The sequence below is a fragment of the Myotis davidii genome, unplaced genomic scaffold (genome assembly GCF_000327345.1).
Source record: "Myotis davidii unplaced genomic scaffold, ASM32734v1 scaffold164, whole genome shotgun sequence".
Classification (NCBI taxonomy): Eukaryota; Metazoa; Chordata; class Mammalia; order Chiroptera; family Vespertilionidae; genus Myotis; species Myotis davidii.
The window spans coordinates 727,309-745,145 of record NW_006296417.1 but is presented as its reverse complement, the minus strand read 5'-3'; the positions used below and the strand labels follow the sequence as shown (position 1 = coordinate 745,145).

At 46.7% G+C, this 17,837-nt stretch overlaps 1 protein-coding gene across 1 annotated transcript in view; it reads left to right on the top strand.

The window, feature by feature from the left end:
* The window catches only part of TJP1 (tight junction protein 1), a 112,182-nt gene that overhangs the window by 45,057 nt on the left and 49,288 nt on the right, over nucleotides 1-17,837 (top strand). Inside the window, 3 exon segments of the mRNA XM_015569104.1 lie at nucleotides 7,379-7,435; nucleotides 15,114-15,238; nucleotides 16,387-16,489. Coding sequence (XP_015424590.1) covers nucleotides 7,388-7,435; nucleotides 15,114-15,238; nucleotides 16,387-16,489 — 276 coding nt within the window. The 5' untranslated portion in view covers nucleotides 7,379-7,387.

Here is a 17,837-nt window from a genome sequence, read left to right as displayed (position 1 = left end):
GTGGCCCAGAGAAAGGCCAGCCAGGAGGCGTTTCCGGAGAGGGACCTGTCAGCAGGCAGGATCTTGCAGAGAGGACTCAGGTACAGCAGGACTGAGAAGGTTTCCACCGAGTCACCCTAGTCTTTATGGCTTTATGGCTCTAGGCTCTGGACTCTGAGTCCTGGGTCTGCCACTTACGAGCTGATTTCTTATCTGTGAAAAGCAGCGGCCGTAATACCAGCATCCGCTCAGGGTGGCTGTGGGCTCACTCAGACAGGGCCCGGCCCACGGAAGCCCTGGTGTCAGCTCAGAAACATTGGAGTGAAGCCCATCTTAATGCCAGAGAAGAGGCATGTAGGAAGCATGTCTGCGTGTACACGTGTACAGACTGTGTGTGTGTGTGTGTGTGTGTGTGTGTTTCTGTATTGGATACTGGACAGATGTCAGCCTGAAGGTTAGGAGTCCCAGCCCAGCACGATGTGCTGTGGTTTGAAAAAACGACCCTTGCGCTCTTGAGATAGTTTTTAGGAACCGCAGGCGCCCGAAAGGAGAGATGCAGTCTCTAGTGGGGGGATTTGGGGATGGGATGAAAGGCTTCCCAAAACAGTGCCCCTGGCTCAGCCGGGAGGTGTCCTGTGTGGTGACAGCGATGGCACATTCTGTTCAGCGTTTACCTCCTGAGACCTCGTCTCTCTCCACTTGTTCCAGCTGTACTTTTACCATTTACACACCCTTCCCCCAGCACACAGACACACAGTATCATCTGTTATAATCTCTCTGTTCCTTGAACAGCCTCCTAAGTAGTATCATACTCCCCCTCCCCCTTACAATCTGTTTTTCTAAAATGATCTTTTCAAAATCCAAGTTTCTTTAGTGGCCCCCGTGCTCCAGTGCGAGCACTCATTCTACAACTCTTAGGCTTCTTACTGCCTCTAGGAGTAAAAGACCAAACTCCATCAGGTGGTCACGAGGCTCCGCCTCTAGCCTCACCTGCATCTTTCTCCTTCGGGCTCGCTGTCCCCGCTCTAGTTCCTACCAAGCCTGCGCTCCCTGCCAGTTTCCTCTGGAGTTCCACTCGTGGCCCTGTTTTCCTTTTTTTTTGTGTGTTTATATACGCCTGTGATTACTTTTTAATCGTGGAATTTCTTTAGTCATCTAGTTCTCCCACTCCCTAGACTGTATGCCTCGTGAGACCAAAGGTCATGCTAATTGTTTGACAGTGTCTGGCATATAATAAACTCTCAGATATTGTTGGAATGAATGAGAGAAGCACGCTCCTCCCCTAGGGCTCTGCTGTTTTCTCTACCTAGAAAGCTTCCTATCCCCTTCCTTCCATCACCTCCATCCCTCCATCACCCCCTCCCCCGTCCCTCTGTCCCCTCGCACCTGTCCAGTCCTTTCCTCGGGAACCTTGCCCTAAAGCAGAAAGGAGGCTAGCGCGCTGCCTTACCTCCCCGTACTTCCCCTTTAGAGACTTACAACAGCTTGTACCCACTGCCTGCTGGCTGTTTGCTTTGCCAGTATCCTCCCTGGCTTCTCCTCAAGTTGGTTCAGTCCTTCCTTTTTTCCTTCTAAAACATTTGTAGTCCCAGGGTCATCTTGGTCCTTAGGTAACTGGATCTTTTCTCTTGGGTTTAATACTACTTTGCTGATTACTCCTGAGCCAGTATCTACCCAGATCTCGGTCTTGACCTTCAGACGAACTGCCCACTGTCCATATCTCTGTGCCGATCGTTCCACAGACACCTTAAAATAAGGATTTTAAACTAATATTTGTAATACTCTTCCTGCTTTTTCTCTCAGCCACCTAATTCAGAAAACTGTCACCTTTGACTCCTCCCCCTTTCACTTTAGCTTTCTAATTGGTCTCCCTCCCTCAAATCCATCTCCCACACAACAGCCTTCAGAAAGAGTTTGACTGTCACTCGATTGCCTAAAACGCCCTCCTGTTTTCCCCTGGAGCTTACGAGACCTGTTGTGATGGTGCTTGCAGCTTCTCTTTTTACTCCTTCCACTCCACCAGTTGTACTTTCCGGCCATGTCAAAGCCAGCTTCACGTGCAGCCTCATCATAGCATCAAAAGCCTTGCTGACATGCTGCTTCTCCCCGAAACGACTCCCGCTTTTCCTGGCCATCCTTCAAGCTTGAGCCCAAGTGCTTTCTCAGAGACCCAGGCTCTGTCTCATAGCGGGCAGAGTCCTCGCCATCCTCCGTGGGCACCTCTCTTAGAGCATTTATGTAGCGGTGAGCCTTCCCCTTGAGTCCCAGGGAAGTGGAGGGGCCTCATTTGCCTCCACAGCACTGAGTATATCTGATAAATGTTTGTCGAATGACTGACTGACTGAATGAATGAAGCTCTTATTAAATAACCACAGGGCGGTAGCATTTAGCTGGCTGCCTACACTAGTCTGTGTAGATACTGTCGAGGAGGGAAGGTTCTCTTTATCTGGAGAGCACTTGCTGTATTTATTCTGTTCTGCAGTTGGTCTTCTTTCAGTGACTGGTTCGTCTGTGTTTTCAGTTCTGTCCTCCGGCCTTTCCCCATTGCTTTGTCGTCAGCCCTGGAGGACGTGAAACTGCCTAGACTCAGGATCTGGAGTTTTGGCCGGAAGCCCTTCAGAGTTGGTGATCTGAGCGGTGTCTTTGCCAGCTGGAGCGCAGAACAAAGAAACCAAACAGACTCTTGGTGGATTCTGAAATGCAGCTTTTTGCCTCTTCAGAAATTGCGATTCTAGTCAGCGATGCTGACTTCGAAATGTGCGGAGAACTCAGAGCCCGGCAGCTGCGCCTTGCAATGTCCTTGCCTGGAGTGCGGCATTGATTTCTGAACCTGCGGCCTGTTGGGAACTGGGGTGCTATTGGACAACAACTGGGATTACAGTCTAGTAGCATTGGGGGCAGGAAGGACTTTTGACTTAAGCAAATCTCATCCAATTCCCTAACTTTGGGAGGACAGCTAAGGTCACCTGACTAGGTAACAGCAGATTCGGGCTCTGATCTGGCTATTTCTGGTCTAGTTCATGTTCTTTTTAACAGACTGACTTCCATTACTACGGAGTGACAGTGCTAGGGTCCTGCAGTGGGAGCAGCACCTTTTCCATGGTTCCCACAAACCGAACTGCTTGGGAATGAGACTAGATTATCAGAAGGTCTTTGTCCAGGTTACACAGTTATGCTTTCTGCTTTGTTTTTATTTAAATACATTATTATTGATTTTAGAGAGGAAGGGAGCGGGAGAGAGAGATAGAAACATCAGTGATGAGAGAGAAGCACTGACCAGCTGCCTCCTGCACGCCCTCTACTGGGGATGGAGCCCGCAACCCGGGCATGTGCCCTGACCAGGAATTGAACCGTGACCCCTGGTTCATAGGCTGATGCTCAACCACTGGGCCACACCTGCCAGGTTCTGTTTTGTGTTCTTTTTTTTTTTTTTAATAAGAAAAATGCCAAGCACGTTTACAATAAGGATGTTGAGTTTTAAAAATCATTTATTTGAGTAGGTGACAGATGAACCTGATAGAACACTGCCAGCGGGCTCCTAATGAAGGAAAACAGGAAGGGTCTTCCCGCCGCACCCCCATTTCCACCTCTGCACCCCCGGGCCACCTGCTGCTTAGATGTCTCCAGAGGAAGCCCTGCCCCTCTTGTCTTTCGCGCTCACGAAAGAGCGCTGGGTGCATGTGCTAGTGAGACGCTTCACCTCACGTGAGCCTTCGGTTTCTGAGGCCTCGCTGTGGGGACTGTAGCAGGGTGGGACGAATCCTACCCTGGGGACCATAGTCCTCATAGCGAGGCTTTCGTTCTGTTGTACCCCGTTTGCACACCAAGGTCTGTGTCTTCATCCATCTCCTCGCCCCTCGGTGCACTGAGGACTCTGCCGGGGTCTGCCCGGTTACACAGCCGCCTGGGGAGAATTCCGCTGCTTTTGCCAGGGAAGGAGCCCCGGGCTGGAGAGAAGAGATGACGGCTCACTCACTGAACTAGGAGTGCGTCTTTCTCTGTGTGTGTGTTTTACGTGATGGGATTGCAAGGCCTAACTCAATTATATTCTGGATTAAATTGGGCTGTGTGCTTGCTGCTCCAGAGCCTAACAGCTACCTACCCTTTCTGCTGTTTCACTCTCTGTTGCCTGTACATAGGCCTCCGGTCTGGTAAGTCACGCTCACAAGGCCCTGTTTGGCTTTCGGGGAGAAGCGAGGTATTGTAGTGCCACCCTTCCTGGGGAAGCCAGCGAGCCAGGTGAGAGGTGTGCTTTTCCATGCCTCCAGAGAAGAAACATATTGGATCGGAATGCTGAGAAGATTTGTTTTAGCATTTCTATTTTCCCCTTATCTCACACAAATAAAATAAATTTCTGTTACCATACTCCTCTTGATATAAATCCCTTAGTAACAGTAGAATAAATACCTTTCATAGTTAACAATGAAACAAAATAATCTTCTTAAATATTATTTGGTTTTCCTCAAAGCTAAGTGAAAAGCAGATATTTGAAGTTTCCAATGGGATTTGGTAAATGTGGCTTAAGATACTTTGGGAATGGAGAAAGGAAAGGCAAAAGCTAAAATAATCCCATAATCCCTTCACTGGAAGATGACCGATGTCAGCACTGTGTCTGTCCTTTCAGCTCTCTTCCTGCCCGGGTTTAAACAGAATGAGGCTGACAGTGCGTAAGCTGCTTCATAGAATTCACATTAAATGCATCTCCCATTTGATTAATACTCTCTTACAACATGGAAAACTATGTGGCCATTACAACCACATGGAGGATGATAAACCCTCTCGTACCAGATCCTTCTCCAGGCGATTCCTGTTATCAGGCCACTTCAGTGTGCGCCAGAGGGAGGGGATTGAGGAGGCAGGGGCACCACGCACTGGGTAGCGGGGTGGGTGAGGCGGAGCTGAGCTCCAGCTATGAGGCAGTTCTCATTTTTGAGTGTCGGCTAGGATGGGGCAGCCTGGAGGTTACTGCAGGTATCTTGATCACGTATATTTCAGTAGAACTCTATTTATATATATACTGCAACTGAGGTATGAGCCCTCTTTTTACAGAGAGGAAGGGAGAGGGATAGAGAGTTAGAAACATCGATGAGAGAGAAACATCGATCGGCTGCCTCCTGCACACCTCCTACTGGGGATGTGCCCACAACCAAGGTACATGCCCTTGACTGGAATCGAACCCGGGACCCTTGAGTCCGCAGACCAACGCTCCATCCACTGAGCCAAACTGGTCAGGGCAGAACTCTTTTGAAAATATATTTTTATTGATTTCACAGAGGAAGGGAGAGGGAGAGAGATAGAAACATCAATGATGAACGAATCATTGATTGGCTTCCTCCTGCATGCCCCCTACTGGGGATGGAGCCTGCAACCTGGGCCTATGCCCTGACTGGGAATCGAACCTGGGATCGACCGTTCAGTCTGCAGGTCGATGCTCTATCCACGGAGCCACACCTGCTAGGGTTATTTGAGTGGAATTCTTAATGCTTAGCAGATTACTGATATCATCATTGCTTCACATCGATGGAGGAATTTCCTTCTAACACATTAAGTCCTGGTCAGTTTTCGTTAAAACCACAAACAGATTTGTTTCCAGCAGAGGTCCCATTAAAGGGAGGTTTGGCTGCACTCGATGGGCAGATGGAAACAAAGCGCTGGGAAGGCTGGCGGTTTATCTGTGGGAGCGAACAGAGCGCCTTTCTCTCCCTCATTCGGCGGCAGGAAGGCGAACCTCGCTGCTTCGCGGTTAGGGAAGCAGGCTTTCTTCATAGGATTCCTTTGCTGAAGTAGCAGCAGTCTGCCATCAGAGCTGCTGTGGGAAGGAGAGAGGGGCCCCGGGCCCCTCGCTGGGCCTCTCTCGACGGGCATCTCCTGTGATGTTCATGACACGGAGCAAGGACGAGGAAACAGGCCTCACTGGGACACAGGCAGGCACAGCAGTGTAAGGAGTGACACTGAGAACGCCATGCTCACATTCTCCCTCCACCCCCTTGGTTAACTCTGCAGAGGCTTGAAAAAACTTTAAAGCCCTCGCTAGTGTGGCTCAGTGGGTAGAGCGTTGGCCGAGGATTGAAGGGTCCCAGGTTCGATTCAGATCAAGGGCTCATACCTCAGTTGCAGTCTCCATTCCCAGCCCGTGCAGGAGGCAACCCATCGATGTGTCTCTCTCACGTTGATGTTTCTCTTTCTCTTTCCTCCTCCCACTCTCTCTAAAAATGAACGGGAAAATATGCTCGGGTGAGGATTAACAGAAAAACCACCAAGGTTTGTTTATAGATGTATTATATTCAGGAACCCTAATTTCAAAAGTGGTCACAGTGAAAGAGAGAGAATTACTTTAAGTTTCCAAGAGCCATTAACCCAATTTATAAGACATTTATTTTGAATTCTTTAGTGCTCACCTGGTAGATGGAAATGCATTTCCCACTCTCGTAAGAGTTTTTTTTTTTTTAAATATTTCATTGTTTTCTTACAGAGAGGAAGGGAGGGGGATAGAGAGTTAGAAACATCGATGAGAGAGAAACATCGATCAGCTGCCTCCTGCACACCCCCACTGGGGATGTGCCCACAACCAAGGTACATGCCCTTGACTGGAATTGAACCCGGGACCCTTCAGTCTGCAGGCCGATGCTCTATCCACTGAGCCAAACCGGTTAGGGATTGTAAGAGTTTCTGGACAGTAGATGAACCCGATTGCACAGTGGTCTGAGTAGTGCCCTCACTGGAGCTTGCATCGCTCTAACTTTATGATGCTGCTTGGGGAGGTGTTTTTGGAGCTTTTCTTTATTGTGTGTGTGGATGGGTGTGTGCAATGGTATCCTAGAAAAGCCACTTTTTTTTTTTCTGTAGAAAAGAAAGCCTCAGAAGACAAATCTGTAGCAAAATCTTAACTAGGTGGGGCAGAGTGTTTAACTGTGATATTAAAGCGACCACTGACCAGACCTATCAGATGGTCCCATCTCATTTCCTGGAACCTGAATATTTATAATCCTGGAGTCCGGAGGGATTTGACTTTTCCTTTTCTTTGCATAGCATACGGAATGCTTTACAATGTCTCATGTGTCAATGGGTATTTTACAATAATGCCATTCCAACTTTGATTCTTTCCTACCTCACGCTAAGTATAAAGTTGCAGCATGAGCTGGAGCTGGCAAGAAAACGAACAGAGAACGGCCTCTGTCCAAATTAAGTTAAAAACACAGGAAGTTCCTGTGAGTAGTTTCCTGTCCCTTCCAACAAAAGCAAACGGAAAAACCTTCCATGGTTATGAAACTCCTTTCAGAGTTGCTAATATTAATAGTATGATTCCAATGTGCTAAATGGTCTGCTAGTTGTTCTCACTCACTTAATTGAAGACGTTTTCTTAAAAGACAAATGCCTTGTTTTTCTCTTTCTTTCTCAGAGCACAGCCATGGAGGAAACGGCTATATGGGAACAGCACACGGTGACGCTTCACAGGGTGAGTTTGTGTGCAGCCCAGGATATTGGCAGCTGCGGGGAACAATGGAGGAAAGCCAGATGTCAGGAAGCCCAAAGAAAGGGGCGAGTTTTTCTATATCCCTTTGTTTAAGATTAGAATGGCAATAAACTCGTTATGAAGGTCAGCAGTGACCCTGGCTACTTCTCAGACATCCTTTCCGTGGGCATTTGTGTACTTGCTGTTGTATTCCTGACTGAAGAAACCATCGACTGTAAATTTGGAGGGATCAGATAAGAGACGCGGTGCACTGTATATGTGGTAAACTGCTTCAGCATTTCTGAGGACAGATGCATGTGTTGTAGGCTTGAGGTTTAAAATGAACCAGGTCGCGTGGGTAGTAAAATCTTAAAGGGTACTTGTGGGTTTGGAACACGTAGGCCCCAAGCCATCGAGTGAGCAGTTGCCGATGGGCACAGAGCAGGTAGCAGGAAGCTGGGTCAGAGTAAGGGCTTGTCTGCCCTGCACTTGCATCCTACGCTGCCTCTTCCCCTCTAGCAATGGGCAAGCCATCCCATCCCCTTCTGAAGTTGTGGTCGCCACAGCTGTTTTTTTTTAAATTATCGATTTCAGAGAGCGAGAGAGAGAGAGAGAGAGAGAGAGGGAGAAACATCGACTTGTTGTCCCACTTACTTTTGCATTTATTGGTTGCTTCTTGTATACGCACTGACGGGGATCGAACCTGCAACCTTGGGGTATTGGGACGATGCTCTAACCTATTGAGCTACATAGATGTAGTCATGTAACCACCACAACAGTAAAAATATAGAGCAATCGTCACCCTGAAACTTGTGCCCATTTGTAGTCAGCTCTGCCCCTCCCCCAGCAGGGAGCCCCCACTGATGTGTGTTCTGCTCTTACACAGAGATGTTTAGCCTTTTCCAGAATCACATCAGGAGCTCACACCCTATGCATGCAGCCTTTGAGACTGGTCTCTTCTCCCGTATTTGAAATTTCTTTTACCAATAATTCTTTGTTTTCTCTTCTTGTTGTTGTTAGTTTCTTCCTGTTGCCCAGTAGTGTTCCAGTATATGAATGTAGACTGATGTACTTACTTTCCAGTTTTGATACATTTGGCTTTTTTCCAGTTTTGGGTGATATGAATCAATCTGCTCTAGTACACAGGTTTTTGTATGAACCTAACATTTCATTTCTCTTGGGTAAATCCTTAGGCATGGAATTGCTGTGTGTCTTATGGTAAATGAATATTTAACTTATAAGAAACTGCCAAACTGTACCATTTTGCATCCTCACTACCAGTGTGTACGGCCTCCAGTTGCTGTGTATCCGCACCAACACTCGATATTTTCAGGGTTGTTTGGGGGTTTGCATTGTCTTAATTTTAGCCACACAAATAGGTGTGTAGTGGTATGTCGTTGTGGTTTTAGTTTCTAGCTCTCTTAAGAGGAATGATGTTGAGTATCTGCTTATGCGCTAACTTGTCATCCATATATCTTCTTTGGTAAAATGTGTTCAAGTCTCTTGTCCATTTTTAATTGGCTTGTTTGTTTTCTTATTATTGCGTGTTTTCTTATAATTGTGGTAAAATACACCAAACATAAAATTTACCATCTGTTCACGTCCTTTGCCCATTTTGTAATTGGGTTATTTGTATCTTAATTGTTGAGTTATAGGAATTCTTTACCTATTTTAGATATTAACCCCTTATCAGATAGATGACTTGCAAATATTTTTTCCTATTCCTATTCTATGGGTTGTCTTTTCATTCTGTTGAGTGTGTCCCTCGGTGCACAGAGCTGTTACTGAATTTTTAAAAAATATATATTTTATTGATTTTTTTACAGAGAGGAAGGGAGAGGGATAGAGAGTTAGAAACATCGATGAGAGAGAAACATCGACCAGCTGCCTCCTGCACACCTCCCACTGGAGATGTGCCCGCAACCCAGGTATATGCCCTTGACCGGAATCGAACCTGGGACCTTTCAGTCTGCAGGCCGACGCTCTATCCACTGAGCCAAACCGGTTCCGGCTGTTACTGAATTTTGATAGTTCTTTCTATATTCAGGGTACAATTTTAACTTCTTTCTGTCTTTGTCAAAAATCAGTGACCATTTGCGTGCGGTCTTTCCTTGGTCTCTTCTGTTGATCTAAGTGTCTGTCTTCCTGCAGTGACTTCTGCCTTGACTACCGTAGCTTTCAAAAAATTTTCTTCTTAGTCTGTTGATACGGTCAATTTCTTGCTTTTTGAATGTTGCACAGACTTGCATTCCCAAGATAAACTTCACTTGTGATATATCATCCATTTTCTATATTGGATTGATTTGCTCATGTTTTTTGAAGATACGTGTTTCTGTGTTCATAAAAAATATTGGTCAGTGCTTTTTGTGCGTGTATGGTTTTTATCTGGGTTTGGTCAGGGAAACAGCTATGCGGCTCAGAACAATTCCTGTGCAGTTGATGTCACTTCTTCCTTAAATGTTTGGTAGAATTCATCTGGGTAGCCAGCCATCTGGTCCTGGAGTCTTCTTTGTGGGAAGGCTTTTAACTATAAATTCAGTTTCTTTGATGTTATGTAGGACTGTCCAGTTATGTATTTCTTCTTTGTTAGCTTTTTTTTTTTTTTGGTAGTTTTGGTAATTTGCATCTTTCAGAGTATTTGTCCCTTTCATCTAATTTATGAATATAAAATTGTTAACAATGGTCTCTTATTTTGTTGCTATAGGACCTGTAATGAGGCCCTGTTTTTATTTTTGATATTGGTAATTTGTGTCTTCTTTTATTTCTTGGTCTGGCTGGCTAGAGGTTTAACAGTTTTGATTGATCTTTTCAAAATACCAGTTTTTTTAAAAAATATATATTTTATTGATTTTTACAGAGAGGAAGGGAGAAGGATAGAGAGTTAGAAACATCGATGAGAGAGAAACATCGATCAGCTGCCTCCTGCACACCCCCTACTGGGGATGTGCCTGCAACCAAGGTACATGCCCTTGACCGGAATTGAATCTGGGACCCTTCAGTCCGCAGGCCGACGCTCTATCCACTGAGCCAAACTGGCCAGGGTCCAGTTTTTGTTTTCATTGATATATTTTGTTTTGTTTTCTATTTAATTGATTTCTGTTCTTATTTTTATATTTCCTTTTTTCTGCTTATGTTCGGTTTAAATTGTTCTTTTAGTAATTTCTTGAGGTAGAAGCTAGATCATTCTTTTGAGACCATTGGTGTAATTTGGCGTTATCACATTCCAGTTGTTTTTCCCTAGTACCTTTTAGTTTTTAAATAAACAAAATAAAATAAGACCCATTAGCTAAAATATGTTTCTCCTTCCTACTCCTCTGCCTCGTTTTGCTAGGAATTCACGTGTGGGGACACTGTACTTACTACAGATCATTAGCTTAGGCCAAGCAGGAAAAGCTCTTGGACGCTGAGAAGTCAGAAACCGATTTTCTGAGTGTGCTCCGTGTCACACCCGCCCAGCATAGTGGGCATGACCCCGAGAGCGCCTGCCTGGCAGGTGCGGGTCCGTTTCTCTGTAGCTGGCCTCTGCCCTGCTGTTTCCTTCTGCCACGAGAAGGGGACCAGCCCAGAAAGCTGTCCGGAAGTTCCGTGGAGATGAGAGGATCCCATTCACAGAGCTGCTGCTGCTGGGCCGCCCCAGAGCGAGTCCCGGCCGAATGGGAGCCTCAGCACCATCCCCGCGGGAGCGGTGTTTTGAAGGTTCTTGAACATGGCCCTGTCGCTGCGAGCTGACTTACACCAACCGCACTCCGCTCGACTCACTCTCCCCCGCTGCAGAATGGGACGTTCAGATAGCACCGGCCCTGAGTGTTCGGAGTTGGTCCAGAATAAAATCTGGCTCTGCTAGAATATTGTCGGCCAGCTTTTCCTGTCAAGAGCCAGGTGATATTTTAGGCTTTGCAGGCTGTAAATCTCTCACTACTCCTCACCTCTGCGCTTGCATTGCAAAAGCAGCCATAAATAATAGATGGACACACGGGGGTGGCTGGGTTCCAGTAAAACTTTATTTACAAAACTGGGCAGCTTCCCAGATTTGGCCTGCAGGCCAGGGTTTCTGACCAGTGATGTAGAGCAGTGACTTCCGTTTTATTATTGTAAAGAGAAGTCCACTGGGTCATCCCCAACTATGAGACTCTGAGTCCCTTTGTCTGCCTCTTCCTGAGTGCTCCAGATTGAAATGGAGGGCCTCGGCCCTGGCTTGACAGGAATGAGAACAGTGGAGAGTGAAGGAGGTGACTGGAGGCGATGTCCTTTCGGCCCTGACCTGCATTATCGGTACCATGTGGGGCCAAGTCAGGGCAGATCCATGCTCTTTGACATCTGATGGTCAGCTACATGTAACGCAGAAGCACCTTTGTCTTTTAGAAGAAGAAAGATTCTGTAGATGAAAACACAGTAGTTTCTGCTGTTAGCTATCAGGAATAATGCCCGACGTGCTTCGGTATTGCCCCCTGCCTCTATTTGCATTCCCAGAGGAGACGTCCTTCGCCTGAGAACATTAGAAGCCGTAGACATCCTGTTCACCCTGCAAGGCTGCCGCACTGTGAGCCACGCACTGTCACAGCCCCTGTCACCGGCCGACTCCTGGCCTCGTGGGCTCGGCTCTGCCCCTGGCCCTGAGTGACAGCGAGTGTGCTCCTCGGGTCGTTGTCGACCCGTCTCCTATGCATCATAATTTCCTTAAGGGGAGGAAATGTTCGTCAGCGTTATATCCCCGTAGCGCTCGGCACTTAGTTAAAAGCCCAATAAAAGTTAATTTCCTAGGGGACCACCCTCGTCAACAAAGTCGCTCTCAGGAAGTCCAGATAGCAGCCTTCTCCAACAGCAATAGAATGCGAAGACATGCATAACTAAGATCCTTTAGCCTTCATATAAAGAGTGTAAAATACAGGCGAAACTAATTTTATAATAGATCTTATTTATTTCGCTCAGTATATCCAAAATATTATCATCTTCAACATGTGAGCAATATTTAAAATTGATGTACTTTAGTGTTTTTCTCATAGAGCCTTACAAAACTAATGCACATTTTGCAGTTTCAACATATCTCTGGTAACTAGCCACATTTTCAGCACTCACTGGTCACATGTCTTTGTTGATGATAAATTTAGTTTCCCTACCAGGCAAAGGTTTGAACACAAAACCTATTGCTGCTCATGGCTGCTTATGGTCTCAAAAAGATGAACTATGGCGAGAGCAAAATTCTTGGATGCTCTTTCTTCCATTCAAAAGCTACAACCATAAATGTGTGTGCACATGCAAATAAGTGAGGTCATATTATACTGCTTTAGCTCTCCCCCCCAAAAATAAACATTATCGTAGACATTTCTCATGTAAAAACCAACTACCTTTTTTAAAAAAATACATATTTTTATTGATTTCGGAGAGGAAGGGAGAGGGAGAGAGGGATAGAAACATCAATGATGAAAGAGACTCATTGATTGGCTGCCCCCTACACGTCCCCTATTGGGGATCAAGCCCACAACCCAGGCATGTGCCCTTGACTGGAATCGAACCCGGGATCCTTCCGTCCGCAGGCCGATGTTCTATCTGCTGAGCCAAACGGGCTAGGACAAAACCAGCTGCCTTTTGACGCACCTAAAAATTTGTGTGGTAAAGATCTATGAGAGAAATAGAGTATTTTGCATTTCTATGAGAATTCCACCGTAGTCTCTCAGTAAGTCCAGCACCGAGCCTGTGGTGGCCTTGGAGTAACAATATTTCTACCACTGTCAGTGTTGATGACTGGGAACAGTATCAACATTTTTCCCACGTGCTGTTCCTCTTCCCATTCAAAAAAATGGTTTTCCTGTATCCATCTCCGACAGCGGTTACTGATGCAGTTCTTCCCCTGGTCCTCGTGTAACCTTATCACCACAGTTAAGTATACATTCAATGCTGTCGCCAGTCCTCTCGGGGTTCCTTGTCGCTTTGAGTGTCAGGGTGTCACCTGCTGTTAGAGACCCTGTCTCTTGCCTGTCCACTAGCTTCTCCGTGCCCTGTCTCACTTGAAGGTCGGTCTTACTGGATGTGAAATCCTTGGCTCATTGTCTCTCTGGAGTATCTTTATATTATCTTCGGCGTAGCATGTTGCTGTCCAAATGTGGTCATAATCCAAGTTTCTTTATACGTTATGAGCTCTTTTTAAAGTTCCCAGTTAGTTCATGCTTTCGTTTTCTGTGGGGAAGTTACTCTGCTGCTCCTTATCTTCATCGTAATGCTGTAAGGGATTTGATCCTGACACTCTTTGCTTATTTTTATGCCAAATTAGTTTCTTTGAGGTTTTAGAAACTGGCTTAGTTTCCTCGCACGCGTGTGTGTGTGTGTGGGTGCATGTGCGTGTGTGCGCACGTGTGTGTGTGTGTGTGTGTGTGTGTGTGTGTGATGCATGTGCTACAGAACATACCAGCTGCTTTCTGCCACGGTCTTATCTCTGCGCCCTTTGTACATGTTGACCTGGCTGTGCCGGCCGCTCAAGGCCGCTTCCTGCCAGCAGCGCCTCCTGTGTGGAGCGCTGGGTGAGGCCTGGCCCAGCGTGCAGAGCCCCAGGGTCACCCAGCTCCGGGATTCAGGCTCCGTGCAGGGCCTGTTCCCGCCTGCGGTTGGAGGAGGCACAGTCCCTCCCGTGTCAGCGCTGGTCCCACGCTGTTTTGCCATTGTTCCCAGTGAATGCCGGTTATTATTTGGGTTCTCAGGTCTGGGGCGTGTCAGACACCTGTGGCTTTCCTCCCATGCAGCTTAGCGCCGATGTTTTCTGTGCGTTCTATGGTTTCAAGTCTTCAATCCCTCTCGAGTTAATTCCTGTGTGTGGTGTAAGGTAGTGGTGTAGTCTCATTCTACTCTCTGTGTCTGTAGGTTTGTCTTTTCTGAACATTTCCTATGAATTGAATTACACGATAGAGGGTCTTTTATGATGGGCTTCTTCACTCAGCATGTTTTCAAGGTGGTTCATCTATGTCATAGCATGTACCAGTACTTCATTTCTTTGAAAGGAAATACGATGCCATTGTAATCATGTACCACATGTTATTTGTCCGCTCGCCAGTTGGTGGGCATTTGGGTTGGTGCTCTGCTGTGGCTACATGTAGGAAATGCTGCTGTGAGCATGGGGGTGTAAGTCTTCGTGCAGGTGTAAGCTTTCGTTTTTCTCAGGTGTATAGGCGTGAAGTCGCTGGTGGTTTATTCTTTTTTAAGGAGGGTTGTTTCTTTTTTGCCACCTGAGTAGGGCTTGGGGTGGGAGTGAAGGTCATGACGTACACCCAGTCCCCGGTGAACAGGGTCTCCTGGTTTGCATGGCAGAGGGCGCTGTGGAAACCATGCGGGGAGACGCTGCTCCGGCTTACGATTCTGGATCCCTGGGAATGCTGAGGTTTCCTTACACTGCTCTGCATACTCCATGTGCTCTTCAGGAAAGTGGACGTGTGGGTTTGAGATTCTCTTAGCTCTTAAAGAACATTCAAGTACTTGGCAGTTGTTACTGTTCTCATATGCCATTTAATGCGTTAGAGCGTGCATGCCCATTCCAGGCTAGGTCATGCGGTGAGTAGCCATCCGGGAGGGAGTGGTGACCACAGAGGAAATACTGTTGTCACTTTTGCTTGTAATGCTTTCAGTGTATAGAGTGCGACATAATGAACAGCTGTTTGTCTTAATTAGTAACATTTTACTGTGATCGTCCCTCTAGGCTCCGGGATTTGGATTTGGAATTGCGATCTCTGGTGGGAGAGATAACCCCCACTTTCAGAGCGGGGAGACCTCGATCGTCATTTCGGACGTGCTGAAGGGAGGGCCCGCCGAGGGGCAGCTGCAGTAAGTGTGTCCCCTGGGCGCTGGGCACGCGTGGGGCTGGCCTCGGGCCCTGGGAACTGTTCACTGACCACCTGGAAGTTCTCTAAGTGAATATATGTTTTTCCTTTTCTTGATCCTAAGTGGAAAGTAAGTATATGAACCTTAAATACAGCGGTTCTCAACCTTCTGGCCCTTTAAATACAGCTCCTCATGCTGTGACCCAACCGTAACATTATTTTCATTGCTACTTCATCACTGTCATGTTGCTACTGTGCTGAATCATCATGTAAATATCTGATATGCAGGATGGGCTTAGGCGACCCCTGTGAAAGGGTCGTTCGCCTGCCAAAGGGGTCGCGACCCACAGGTTGAGAACCGCTGCTTAAATAGAAGGTCACTGTAAAAATAGTGGGAAAAAACACGTTTACTCAGCTTTAGCTAGAATCTAGCCTTTAGGAACCTCTCACCCTGAGCCTTGCTGTTTTGTTCAGTAAGATTATCAATAGAAAGAGGCCAAAGATACACTAGCAAAAAAGTAAGAGTATAATTTGAAGGATTAAAAGAAAATTGGAAAGAGGAGTATTTATTTTTTTAAAGGGGGAATGCCTTTTCCCGGCTCTATGACATAGTGTCATTTATGCCCTGTGCTTGTCCCACCGGATCACTCTGTGTGTGTGGTACCTGCTCAGTCCTTTGGGAAACGTGTGTTCATGGCTTTGTTTTTTTGTTTTTTTAATATATTTTTATTGATTTCAGAGAGGAGGGGGCGGGGGGAGAAACATCAATGATGAGAGAGAATCATGGATCGGCTGCCTCCTGCACACTCCACACTGGGGATTGAGCTCGCAACCCGGGCATGTGCCCTGGCTGGGAATGGAACTGTGACCTCCTGGTTCAGAGGTCGATGCTCAACCACTGAGCCACACCGGCTGGGCCACGTGGTAATTGTTTTAAAAAAATGAGTGACCTGTGGGTACTTGCTAATAAGCGTGTTTGTGAGAGATCTGAAAGTAAATAGTTTGGCATTTTATCACTGATCTGAAGACAAATAGATTACCTCGTCCATAATTACAGCATTTCTTAGAAGTACTCATCTTGAAAATACCTTCACAAACTTACTTACATGTATGTTTTTCTCTAACGTGCTCTTTTGGTGACTTTTTTCTTAGGGAAAATGACCGAGTTGCGATGGTTAATGGAGTTTCGATGGATAATGTTGAACATGCTTTTGCTGTTCAGCAACTAAGGAAAAGTGGGAAGAATGCAAAAATTGTGAGTCTCTCTTACCTTTAATCGAGCAATGATAATGCTTTACTGTCGATAGCATTTCTGGTGTTTGACTGTGTCCTTCCTCTGTAAGAAAATGAAATCTGGGAAATGCCGGGGAGTAGGGGAGGTGAAGTGGCAGGGATCTCTGTCAGTGTTAGCAATTCCGCAGGAAGGGAGCAGCGGACGGAAGGATTGCCGAGCAAGCACAATATTTCTGTCCAGTGAAGTGAACTTGTAGGGGCCTAATGAGCAGAGTGTGGACCTGCAGCCCGTTGAAGGGAGAAATTCAGGACTGGAGTTGTCACGGCAGATGAGGGAGGGTCCAGAGGAAGTCATTTGAATAGCGCACATGCGCTCTCGTGCAGACGTGGGAGAACTGATGGGCTGAGAGAATAGGAGAGGACGGAGGAGAACCACAAATAAGATAGATATGGAGAAGGAGTCAGAAGTAAAAGACAGGGATGGTACCCAAGATGTGACAGCCCTCTGATGAGACCAGGTGAGAACCAGGTGAGAAGGCCAAGGGCAGCCCAGGGCCTCCGAGGCCACGTGACCAGGAAGTAGTGCCTATAGACCCTGACCCTCAGGGAGTGGAGGAAATAGTGGACCCGGAGAGTTGGATCAGTTACCAGAGTCATTGAGGGAAGAGAACTGGAGAAGTAACGGACACAGAGACCAGGAGTGACCTCACACTGCAGGCAGAGTGTGCTGGCGAAGGGAGCTGCGTCTGAGCTCTGACACTAGGCTGAAGGTTAGTGTTGGGGTGGAATACGTTTATCTCCTGGAGGTCCAGTAGGCCGTCGTGGGTCTTGATACTGGCGGGTTCTGAAGCTCTTAAGGAGTCAAGTTGGGCTTGCAAGTTTGCTATGGTTTGGTCGCAACTACAGTACTATTTTTAAAAATACATGTTTATTGATTTCGGAGAGGAAGGGAGAGGGGGATAGAAATATCAGTGATGAGAGAGAATCATTGATCGACTGCCTCCTGCACGCCCCCTACTGCGGATCAAGCCCGAAAGCCAATCGAACCGTGACCTCCTGGTTCAGAGGTTGATGCCCAACCACTGAGCCCCTCCGGCCGGGCCTGTAGTACATTTTTGTTATCGGAGTAGAGTGCGCCATTTACTTATTCGCACCACCAATGATTATTAGTTTTGCTTTAAGCGTGTGGTTATTGCACCTAGTGGTTATTGAACTAAAGCAAGGACTTCCTTAGGCGCACTCTTCCACATTTGGTTCTTAGGCAGATCTCTTAATCAGGAGAGCAGAAACCCAACCATTATGGAAACGTATTCCTTGGTAATTTATTGTAATTGTTCCTTATATCTCTCTGATTCAGAGTTGACTTAATT